This window comes from Bufo bufo, chromosome 2 (assembly GCF_905171765.1).
Source record: "Bufo bufo chromosome 2, aBufBuf1.1, whole genome shotgun sequence".
NCBI classification, from domain to species: Eukaryota; Metazoa; Chordata; class Amphibia; order Anura; family Bufonidae; genus Bufo; species Bufo bufo.
In genome coordinates this window covers 141,399,236-141,411,555 of record NC_053390.1, presented here as the reverse complement: position 1 = coordinate 141,411,555, position 12,320 = coordinate 141,399,236, and the positions used below count along the sequence as shown (strand labels likewise).

Below are 12,320 nucleotides of genomic sequence, written 5' to 3'. Positions count from 1 at the left end.
GTCAGCCTTTATTAGGGTATGGCCACACAGATTTTTTGCAGCAGTATTCCCGCTTAGGATTTGCTGTGTTTCCACGGCCGCCACAGGCCAGTTTACACTGCAGATTTTTTCTCATTCACTTTTCTACGTAGTACTGTAAAATACTGGGGAGTTTCCGCATGGACATCCACAGCTTTTACTCCACATGAACATAATCTAAACGGTTCTTACAACATAGGGTGGCTGCAAGCTTACTAATGCAATTTATATACTAATTTTTGGGATATGAATTTTATATATGCATTATAACCTCTAAATGATGATCAGAGGTGGAGATACCCTACAAGCAAGGACTGAGTAGCGTTTTAATAACTCTTTTTTAAATTCTACCAGTCCTGTAAAATTATTTATTCCACTCACCCCTATGCATGTACAAATAATGTGATGCCTCTTCCTTTCATCGTTGCCTTTCAGCGATGTCTCTCCTTTTTCATCACATATGCGTTTAAGGGCATCTGTCAGCAGATCTGTACCTATGACACTGACTGACCTGTTCCACGTGCACTTGGCATCTGAAGACATCTGTGTTGGTCCCATGTTGATATGTGTCCACATTGCTGAGAAAAATGACTTTTTAATATATGCAAATGAGCCTTTTGGAGCAACAGGGGCGTTGCCATTACACCAAAAGGCTCACCTCTCTCTGCAACTGCCACATCCTCTGCACATTGATTGACTTAAGGAGTAGTCATGGCCAGATGTGATCACGTTTACACTGTCTGGCCCTGTCAATAAAAGTGCAGAGGGCGCAGCAGTTGCAGAGAGCGGAGCCTCTAGGAGTAACGGCAACGCCCCAGTTGCTCTTAGAGGTTTATTTGCATATATTAAATGAGGGCAAATATGAATGAACACGGGACCAACACAGATGTCTTCAGCTGCCAAGTGCGCAAATAACAGGTCAGTCAGTGTCATAGGTACAAATCTGCTGACAGATCCCTTTTAAGACTGAGATGTGTGACTATTATAACTGCTAATTCAGACGGCAAAGTTTCTCAGACCTTTTTTTTTATTTTACACACAATCAATTATTTAAGGTTGTTTTTCTTTCTTTTAGCAACATTTTCTGAAGAACTGTGAAAATCAGGAAGACTTTATTCTTCAGTTTCTTATGGACCTCCAAAGTCACGGAATAACGTTCCCTTCCTCTCCAAGTGGAAGCTGTTTTCAGTGCACGTCACAGACTTCACTACATGCCATTGACGATGATTCTTCCATGGATCTTCAGGCTTTGTGGGATGATGTAAGGCTGCATTTACGCCGCCATCTAGTTGGAAAATTGCAAACCACTTTTGACACCTGTAGCAGTCAACCTAGGATTAGTTTCAAAGCCCAGTGCTTACGGCGCCTTCTCTTTCTTTACCCTGAAGCTGATGTCCTTGTTAAGTATCAGAACATCCAGCAGAATTTTGTTGTTGAACTTCTCCATGACTTTAGTGAAAGGAAGTTAGAAAGCGTTCTTGGGGCATACCAGAAGGCCATTCCCAGGGTGTTCTCCATGATAAAAGAAGATTTGTTTGTGTTAAGCCAGGTTATAGACTCTTCATTAATAATTAAGTTTATCAATGAGACTTTCTTTGAAGCGATCACAGAGGAGATGAAAACCTTCTTTGATATCCTTTATGAATCCAGCACAGAAGAACAAGGTCTCCAGCCAGCAAGGCTAAGCAAGAAAAGGCATAAACAGAAGGTGCATGCCCTTGGTAAGTGGTTCCAGTACTTAACTCTGGAGACTGTTCTGATAAGTTTTACTTTTTTATGTACTGTACGTCTATAATTGGGAAATCTAAATACTACAGCTTTGTGGATGGTAACGTCATCAAAAATCTTATGTTTGTCGCCACTTTTCACTATATGGAAACATAATGGTTGCTGTAACCCATCATTTTGGGACCCTTGCATGACCAAAGCCCATGCCGAGCCCAAGCCTTGTTGTCTTACAGTTGGTAGACATCTTTTTGGCATTTCACATTTTCTGTTCAGAGTCTATGAGTAGAAGTGAAGTTCTAGATAAATGTGTGCCGCTCAGTCTATTGGACCAGACAATCACTCACTTCATGATAGCAGACCCAGGTCCGCTCTACCTGTAACTAGTGTTAGCACAGGGGACTGTTTATTACTTTAACTGGGGCTCTTGTGGGTGTCCCAGCTGCAGAAGAAAAGTCTATGGTGGCATCATGCAAGGGTAAATAAAGCAGAGGTCTCCTTCGATGTCTTGAGGGATATGTATAAAATGACTAAAACCATACATAAAAATAATTTGAAAAAAATAAAGAAAAAATCCAGTTGTCACCAAATGGTACTCAATTTTTTTTTTACATGTCCTATTCTTGTCCATTTTGCGGCAAGAATAGACATTTCTAACAAAAAGCGGGCCCGCCCAGTTTATGGACCATCTGAACAGATATTTGGAGGAAGGGGTTATCCGGGAAATGATGATGATAGATCATCATTATCACATCAGCGGGGGTCCAAGTCCCGGCACCCATGCTGATCAGTTGTTTCACGCTCCCGGCAACTTTCCAAAGACAGCGCCGTACAACGTATAGTGGCAGTGCTTGGTATTGCTGCTCAGCCCCATTGACTTGAATGGCTGCAGCTAGGCCATGTGACCGATGTGAAGTGATGTAATTGGCCTAGGAAGAGGCTGCAGCACTCAAGGGTTCTTCTAACAGCTGATTGTTGGGGGTCCCAGGTGTCGCACCTCCGCAGATCTGATACTAATGACTGAGCATAGGTCATAAATATATTTTCCTGGATAACTCCTTTAAGCCCTGTTTTCCGCGATGTTCCCATAGACTGCAATAGTAAACTAGTCTCTTAGGGGGACTAGAAATAAAGGATGTTATTTATTATCCAGAAATCTGCCTATTTTAGGGTTAGGGTAAAGATTAGTTGCGCCGCAATCTGCGACTTTCCCCCGCTCACGTTAGGTGTGAAAAAAGTGGGCCTGGCGGGGAAGGGGACAGGCTGGCAGTCCCATCTCATTTATCATTTTCTAATGATGGTCTAAATGTAAGCCAACAACTTCGGCCCATCCACTTCCAGATATAGGGGGTTAGTAAGACTGGCGTCTAAAACGCTGGTCTTAATATATGACCCTAAAGTTTTTTTTTAAGTATTTAAAAAAAAACATAATTAAAAAAAACTTTAAAACGCCACCCTTTGGCAAGTAAAAAAAAAATTCAAAATTCTATTAATTATTGATATCCTCACACCCAAAAATGCCTGAACTATTAAAATATAAAAGTATTTATCCTGTACAGTGGACGCTGTAACGGAAAAAAATCTAATTGCCGAAATCTCCATTGTTTGGTCACTTTGCTGCCGAAATTATTTTTTTGAATAAAGAGTGATCAAAACATCATACAAACCCAAAATGGTTTAAATAAAAAGCACAGCTCGCCCTGTAAAATCGCCTTTACACGGTTTTGTTTACAGAAATGCAAAAAAGTCATGGAAGTCAGAATATGGCCATAGAAAGCAATTTTTTCATTTTTAATGTAACCTACAGTATATGAATGTGGTTTCCGTGTAATCGTAGTGACCCAAAGATTAGAAGAAAGGTAATGTGTCATTTTTACTACACAGTGAATACCGCAAAAAGAAACTCTTAAGATAATGGAAAAATGATGTTGTTCTTTTACCCAATTCTACCCCATTGATATTTTTCCCAGTTTCCCAGTACATCACTTGTCCTGCAGAAAAACAAGCCTCGTACGTCTATGCGAGTGGAAAAGTAAAAACCATTATGGATCTTGGAAGGCGGAGAAGGGAAAACAACGAATTTCAAATTGTTTACAGACCCAAGGGGTTAAAATATATTCTGCATCGCTCTCCACATATGTTCATGGTAGCTACGCTTAAAGTTTGTGCTGAGTGCGAATAGTCCCAGCCGTAAGACGGAGAAGGTGGAAGGTTTAATGTTTGCTTTACTAAGCAGCATACAGGGAAATGCAGCGGCAGTAACTGATCCTAGTGGATGAATAAACTGGAATAATCTAACACTGACCCATGTAAATTTAACACAGATGTATGACTGCTGTCTAGGGCTGCAGCCAAGGCAGAACATACGCTCGGCGATATTTAGTAGACATATTCAAGCCGTAACGTAATTCATTGGAGCCGTAATACTGTCAGGACGGCAGTCATGTTCAGTCGCATCATCGCAGTGCTGGATGTAGCAGATAATCATGATATACAATATATTAACCGTCACGTTATTACACTGTTGTTTATGGCCTAGAAGACGGAGCTGCAGCAGAGCAGTATATGGAGTAAGCCTCTGCAGAGCACGGCTGCTACACGTACATGCAGAGACGTCAATGTGACCGCTTTCTGCTAACATCACGGGGATCCTGCCCTTTTATTTTACGTTGCATATTAATTATGCTTTCTGTAACGTTTACCTATTATTATAGATTATATTAGATATATTTTCATTTGTTTAAAAGGAATTTATTATTCATTCTGTGGCAGTTTTCTGGCTTTTAAAAGTCCCAAATTTTGGCACAAGCGCAAAAATGTGCGACTTTTTGGCGGTTTCACCACGAGCTTGACAGGCAGGGCCGAGGTGGACCTGGCGTATTTATTGTAATTTACACCAGAAAACTGGCCTTGTATAGTTTTATGAGAAAAGATTCCGTAAATTGTGTAATTTATACATTTATATTCCTGCTCGTTCTGGGCTCTGAAGTCCAGCAGGCGGTCCTATCAGTGACTGACAGCTATCTCTGTATACACAGTCATAGAGGGAAGGCTGTCAATCACTGATAGGACCGCCTCCTGGACTTCAGAGCCCAGAACGAGAAGGAATATAGAATGTATACATTACACAATTTACTGAATCTTTTTCAATAAAACTATATATCAATGTGCTCAGCTCCTCCTGCTCTATAATTTGCTGCCTGCAGATCAAACACCTTGTTCAACCTGACAGGTTCCCTTTAACTAGGCTTGAAATCTATTCCAGCTCCTAGCTGACGTAGATTTCATTTCTATGCGCCACAGTTATTAAAGGACCACTAAAGCGCAAACGCATAGAAAAATAAAAAAATGGATAGCTGCCATTCACTATAATGGAGCTTGTTAGGCAGAGTTCACATCGCGTTTTCAGCCTTCCGTCACAAGTGGGCGTCTGGAGGATTTAAAAACACGTGCCCCTGACGGAACGCTGAAACGTATCCCACTGTATAGACATATGTCCCCCGCACAGTCCCTGTCACCATAAGCAGCAGAGCTTTAGGGTATGAGGCAGAAGCTGCAGCTGTGCTGCTTATGGTGGAAGGGGTTAAACTGTCACAGAAGCTCTGAGGCATCTAGTGCCATACAGAGGCATCCGGCACCCATAGGCTGTTATAGCCTTCTTTAAAGGGGTTGTTTCACTTCAGCAAGTGGCATTTATCATGTAGAGAAAGTTACTACAGGTCACTTACTAATGTATTGTTATTATCCATATTGCTTCCTTTGCTGGCTAGACTCATTTTCCCGTCACATTATAAATGTCTTGTTTCCATGGTTACGACCACCCTTCAATCCAGGATTGGTGGCCGTGTTTTCACACTATAGGAAAAAGTGCCGGCCTACGTGCGTTCCTATTGTCCCGACCACCAGAGAAGCCAGTGTTTTTTTTCTTTAGTGTGAAAGCACGGCCACCGATGCTGGATTACAGAGTGGTCGTAACCATGGAAACGAGCGGTGTATAATGTGATGGAAGAATGAGTCTAGCCAGCAAAGGAAGCAATATGGGCAATAGCAATATATTGGTAAATGCTTTGTTTCACCTTACTCTACATGACAAATGTCACTTGCTGAAGTGAGAGAGCCCCTTTAAAGGGATCCTATAGGTCGCTGCAGGTGGACTCGAGCAGTCTTCTACTGTTTCTGCAGTATAGTGACTTAGATCAGCCAGATGGAGTTCAAAAGGAAACTTATTTGACCTTCATCTGGCTAATGGAGCCCTATGCAAACGTTTAGGGTGTACGTCTGGAGGTTTCATGATGTACTCACTAAATGTAGGAGAAAACATGATGTGAACCCAACTTAAAGGGTATATTAGACTGCCAGATTTTCTGGCAGATGATCCGTAACGAGCGTTCCTATGAACACTCACTAGCGATCATCTGGCAGTCAAATATTGCTTCCAAATGCTCAATGAACAAGCAAACGCTCGTGTATCTACGCGGCAGTAGATCGCGCTGTGTAATAGTGATCTGCAGCGGGCACACCGCTGCCCTGTATGGGGACGATGACAAGCGATGTCATAGCGATCGCTCCTCCCCATGCCACAGAGGACACCGGTCTCCTCTGCTAGCTATCTGATGATTGCCCGGAGGGAACGTCTGCGGCATTGGGGGGGTCTAATACAGCGCTGAAGGATCTGCAGGAGGGAACCAGAGAAGCTCCAAGGGCAGCATTGTATGCTTCCTGTGTTCAGACTTTTCAGAGTTTTAGTGTATAAATAACAGGAAAATAAAATAAAAACAAATGTATGAAAACAGCAAAAGACTTTCATCAGAATTGCCTATAAAATGCCACTTGTAAACAATATCATTATTTTGTGCAAGTTTCCCAGCCTTTCCCTAAAACCCTGAAAGGCAAATCGGGCAATGAGGAAGAGAACAACTTAGGTAGGTTGTGAATTCACCATTTCCTTTTACATGTTATGTTACCCAGCTTTCCCGGGACTTTGTATTTAGCAGCCCCTATTACAGGTCCTCACGCTATGCTACCCAACTTTTCCAAGAGCCTTAAAGGCAGTTTTCCTCGGTATGCTACAACATTGAGGCATTGTCTGCACTAAATAACAAGGCAATTTGGGATTTCAACAGTCTGGGAAAGTTTGGGTAAATTCTGTGTCAGAGGTCACACTTGATACATACATACTGTACATAGCATATACACAATGCTCCTTGATACATATATATGTACAGTGTCAGAGCTCAATGAGTATATGTCGTGCCCGGTTTGGTCTCCAGTATACCGCCACATCCTGGAAGACAAAAGTGCCTACGTATGCTCAAATATAGGAAATTATAATGGTATGATTAGAAAAAATTGCTTTGGATGATTTCAGTTATAGAACTGTAATGGAGCCCGTATGTGGCTTTCCTTTCTAAGGGGCTGTGTCCCTTGTAACTGCCGCAGCTTCTAACAGAAGATATGGCTGGTGACAGTTGAAGATTTAAACTGAATGCATGCGACCACCTCAGTGAGGTGGACAAGAAATAAGGAAAATAACAAACAGCAGGTGGCGCTGTACAGACACATTTTATTGAACAGCTCTGTGGCTATGCAAAATTTTTAATTACATGCAATTACAAAAGTACAAAAGATCCAGTTGCTGGTTTGAAAAACGTAGAATATTTTTCATGGCACAACCCCTTTAAGGCCAAAATGGGCTACTCGCAGAGATAACACCTATCCATATTTATGGTCCAGCACAATGAAGAGGCTATGACCGTACAAAACATATCTGTGCGTGTACAGCCTGAGCTGATAAAATATCTGAGTGTGTGTGTGGTCAGACTCCGGAATATGTTTTTATCGCCTTTAGGCTGCATGCACATGACCGTGGTGTGTTTTGCGGTTCGCGGATCCGCAAAACACGGATGGCGTCCGTGCGCGTTCCGCAATTTGCGGAACGGCATGGACAGCCTTTACATATAACTGCCTATTCTTGTCCGCAAAGCGTGGACAAAAATAGGACATGTTTTTTTTTTTTTTGCGGGGCCACGGAACGGAGCAACGGATGCGGACAGCACACGGAGTGCTGTCCGCATCTTTTGCAGCCCCATTGAAGTGAATGGGCCGCATCCGAGCCGCCAAAACGGCAGCTCGGATGCGGACCAGAACAATGGCCGTGCGCATGAGGCCTTATTTTCAGCATTCTGATGGGAGCCTTATGTTAGGACATCGACGAATAGGATAGGAAGTAGCAATGGTCTGTCAGTAAAATGCCACCTCAATAAATATTTAAAAAATCAGTCTGAAAATATAGGAAATCATTCTGCGCAGTTTAAAGAATCTAATATAGAAATCCTGGGCAGCAGTGTATTCCATGCATCGAATACGCATCTTCTGATCATAATGAGATATTTTAATATTTTCTCGACAATCAGCAGTTCTGCCGCTGGACAGTGACCATATGATGAACCAGGCAGAAAATCCATTTTGAGCAGAGCCTAGGTAGGAGTAGAAATTTGGGATCCTATTGTGGGTCATTTACTTTGTTTCTTCCCCATTATTTTGATGTATTTTTCGCAATAAAGATAAACCTATTTGAGAACCCAGCAAGGAGATTCATACCTTATTACAATATTATAATTTCACAGAGATGCTCAAGTTATAAATCCTTTTGCCCTGGGGGTGATAGCGCCACTTCATAACTCACACTTGTAGAAATATTTCTGTCTCTCTAGAACTTTCACTCTGCTTTCCTGGAAACCTTCTTTTTATTTGACTTTTTATATGAACCCAATTAGTCTGAAATACAAGCGGGGAAGAAAAAGAGAAATGAGTTAATAAAAAATCAGGATTAACAAACATACTGTATATCATTCCGAATAATAAATAGGACACAAGTGGATTGGCAGGAAATAATTCCATCCTGTTTGATTTTTTTTTTGACGGCACTCAAACCACTTGAGCATCACTTTTATGTTTTATAATGTCAGTGAACCACCTGACAAAATAATTTCTGAGTAATTCATTGTAGCCTGCACACAACTCAATCTATATTGAATGCAGCAGCAGCAAATTATTATTATTATTATTTTTTTTGCCTTCGCTGGAGGAACTAATAGGTTTCGCAGTCCTGGTGTCAGATAATATTTATACCTTTCTGTGGCGGATCGGAGTCCTATCAAATGAAAATGTGTTATTATTCTAGATGAACCTAACAGACAGCAAGCATACTGTCAGCTGTCTAAGAACCCCATGCCTAACAAGTGGAAGGCAAGTCTTCAGGTAATCGATGATAAGTCATGTAGAGATGAAGGTGCTTGTGATCCAGGAGGACTTTATTTAGTGTATTGATGGGTCAGGTCGAGGGCAATGGTACTTAATTGTATTTCGGCGGTGTACCGGGAATACGCTCTGAGCGGCCATCATTCACACTTTGTTTTTAGACATACAGTGGATGATGCTTCGTCCTGCATATACCCAGCTCTTCCAATGTAAAAAGTCTTTCCATAGATTATCACTGTATTATTCTTGCTTTTTTCCTATTATTACTATTTTGACAAACCTAGGTTCGAATTAACAGTAATTGTACATGTTTTACTTCAATAGATTTTCTTTATCGTGTCGGTGCCATGCACAGTCATTGAGCGTGTTATTTCTTTTAAATGTCGCCAGCGACATCTGTTTGCGTAGACGCACAGCTCTGGTTCGCCTGATTAAAAAAGCTCCGTTCCTGAGTTATGATACTTTTTCTTAAAATACAAATTAGGCTTTTGGTGCAATGAGGGCATCACCTCTTGTTGTGCCCAAGCTCCGATCCTTTCTGTGGAGAGCCCCTACCTGGCAGTGGCAAGCCAGAGAGTAAAGGGCTGGCCACAGAAAGGAGTGGGTGCAACAAGAGCAACGGTAACGCCGTCGTTGCACCTACGGCCTAATTTACATATCGCGGAAAAGAATTATAACTCTGGAACGGAGCCTTAGGTCAGCAAAAGAGAAACGGGCTGTTAATCGGGTGAATCACAGCTATGGGTCTATGTAAGCAGATGGATAGGGAGGTCGCTGGTGCATTCACACAACCGTATGTATTTTGCAGTCCACAAAAAATACCGGTGATGTCCTTGTTGCATTTATTTATTTCTTTATTTTTGCGGACCTATTATAACAATGCTTGATCTTGTCCGCAAAACAGATAAGAATAGAACATGTTCTATCTTTTTTGTGGAACAGACATATTGATGCGGACCCATAGAAATGAATGGTTCCGTGTTGCGATCCGCAAACTATGCAGATAGGATGTGGACCAAAAATACGCTAGTGTGAATGGAGCCTAAGCCAATAATCAGATATTAGGGCTCATGCTCACAGCTCCATGCAATCTAGTTGAATGGAACTGTATTGTGGCACTATTAGAGGTCTATGAAGTCCTACTTACCTACATATATCAGCAATCTATTAAAGGGAATGTGTCATCAGAAAATTACCCATTGCTTAAGTCAAGTATTTTCTGAAACATATTTGAAAATAATTTTTGGTGATTTTTATTTTTCATTTTCCACGTCACTGGTTATATGTTAAAACAATTTTAAAATCCTGCATTTTTGCACTTGCTTCTAAGTCTAATAGTAGGCCAACACTTCTTGGTTTGTACAGATCACTTCAGCAGTCATCACATTATCATCACAGTCAGGATTACAATGAGAGATAACACATATAGATAACTCTCCCATAGAAGTCAATGAGTGTCCTCCAGTCTATTGTGTCTATGGTCCGTGTGGGCCGCTGTAAAGCATCACTCTAAATGCTGGTAACAACAGCTCAGGCAAGATGGCTGCCCCCATAATCATGTTCAGGAAGTAGAAAAAAAATCTACAATCACAAAATGATAACAGATTAGAAAGAGACTATCTGGTTTTAACTGGCAGAACAATATAATAGGTTACACATTCCCTTCAAGCCGTTTACTTTTTTTTTTTTTGCCCCTTAGATGTTTCTAAGGAAGCATTGCTTCTATGCCATATGAATGGTCTATACATTGATCCTAAAATCTAGTCCTAAAATTTTGGCACACACCCCTCTCTCAGACAGCAACATGACTCTGAGAATAGGGGCACACATAGCGGTATCTGGCTGTGGGCTTAACCCCTACCACATGCCTTGGCCAATGGTTTCAGGTAATACCAGCAAAATGAGATGGACTTTGGCCACCACGTATGGGTGGGGTTTCGGCTGAACATGGACGCCGCAGCGCGTGTCTCCATCCTGATAGTCTGGCTACATTGCTACAGATAATTTTCATTCAGTGGCAGGTAATGAGTGTTATTACTAAGACTCTGTATTACTGTAGCAGATATATTGTTATTAGGCAATTAATTAGGTATTTATAATTCATTTAGTAATTATTAAAAATGATGTTTACCAAATATGAAAGTAAAAGTGCAGATGATGAATATTTGGATTCCATAAAAATCCAGAATGCAAATTTGATCAAGAAACATCTGTATGAGTGGCTGATGGCATTCATTAACTAAATTAAATGTAATTATTGCACGAAAGGAATATCGGTAATGAAATTACTAGGGTGTTAGATAACGTTGTATATATAAGGCATAATTACATTATAAACTCGGTAATGATAGAAATGTAAGTTGCTGTGGACTTCCATGACAATAGAAAAGCTCAGTACTCCTAATAATGTATAGGAGTGTACTTGTTTTCTGATAATACATGCCTCAGCCGCTGAAGAACTTCTTTACGAAAAAAAGAACTTTATCAGTAATTGTTTAAAGGGAATGCCATCAGAAAATGAAATTGCTTAAATCAAGTTTTTATGTTAAACATATTTGTAAAGAATTTTTACAGATGTTATTTTTAGTGTTCCATGTCACTGTCTATAGTCTTTTCCCACTGGCCATTAAGCCAAATAAATAGGAGCCACTTCTTGGTTTGTACAGATCACTTTACAGCAGTCATCTCATTATCATCACAGGGAATCATTACAATGACATGAAATGATCCACCAATCAGTCCCCCAAACATCATCAGACCTCAGATTAGATCCCTCAGTCAGAACCCCCCAATCTGTATTAGACCTCAGATCAGACCGCCCCCCCCCCCCATCAGACCTCCAAACTTTATAAGACCCCCCTAATCAGACTTCCAATGTGTATCAGACCTCAGATTAGATATAAAATAAATAAATGAGCTTATCTCTCCTGATCTGGATGGTGCATTCTTTCTGAACTCGCCGCTCCCTGGTCTTCTGCTGGCCCAGCACTGCCCTGTGACCTGATGTTGCACAGTGTCAGGTCATAGCGCACACCTGTGTGCACTAAGTCCTGATGCTCTATGTAGTCAGGATCCAGTGCAGCTCAGCACCCGGAAGAAGACCAGGGAGTGGTGAGTGCAGCCACGGTTAGCAGCGCCAGTCACTGTTCCCCCCGACGTCCTGCATACTAATTAGTATTTGCTTTATAAGACCCACTGACATTTTTCTATCACTTTTGGGGGGAAACAAAGTATGTCTTATAAAGCAAAAAATACAATCGGTAAATAGATAACCACAGGATACAGCATTCACAATAGGTGATTGTTCAAGCTTACCT

At 41.2% G+C, this 12,320-nt stretch overlaps 1 protein-coding gene across 2 annotated transcripts in view; it reads left to right on the top strand.

The window, feature by feature from the left end:
- Positions 1-12,320, top strand: part of KIAA0825 (KIAA0825 ortholog) — a 481,507-nt gene that overhangs the window by 40,570 nt on the left and 428,617 nt on the right. For both annotated transcript variants that reach the window (XM_040421546.1, XM_040421545.1), the window contains exon 4: positions 1,094-1,739. In XM_040421546.1, coding sequence (XP_040277480.1) covers positions 1,094-1,739 — 646 coding nt within the window. The remainder of the gene's footprint in view (positions 1-1,093; positions 1,740-12,320) is intronic.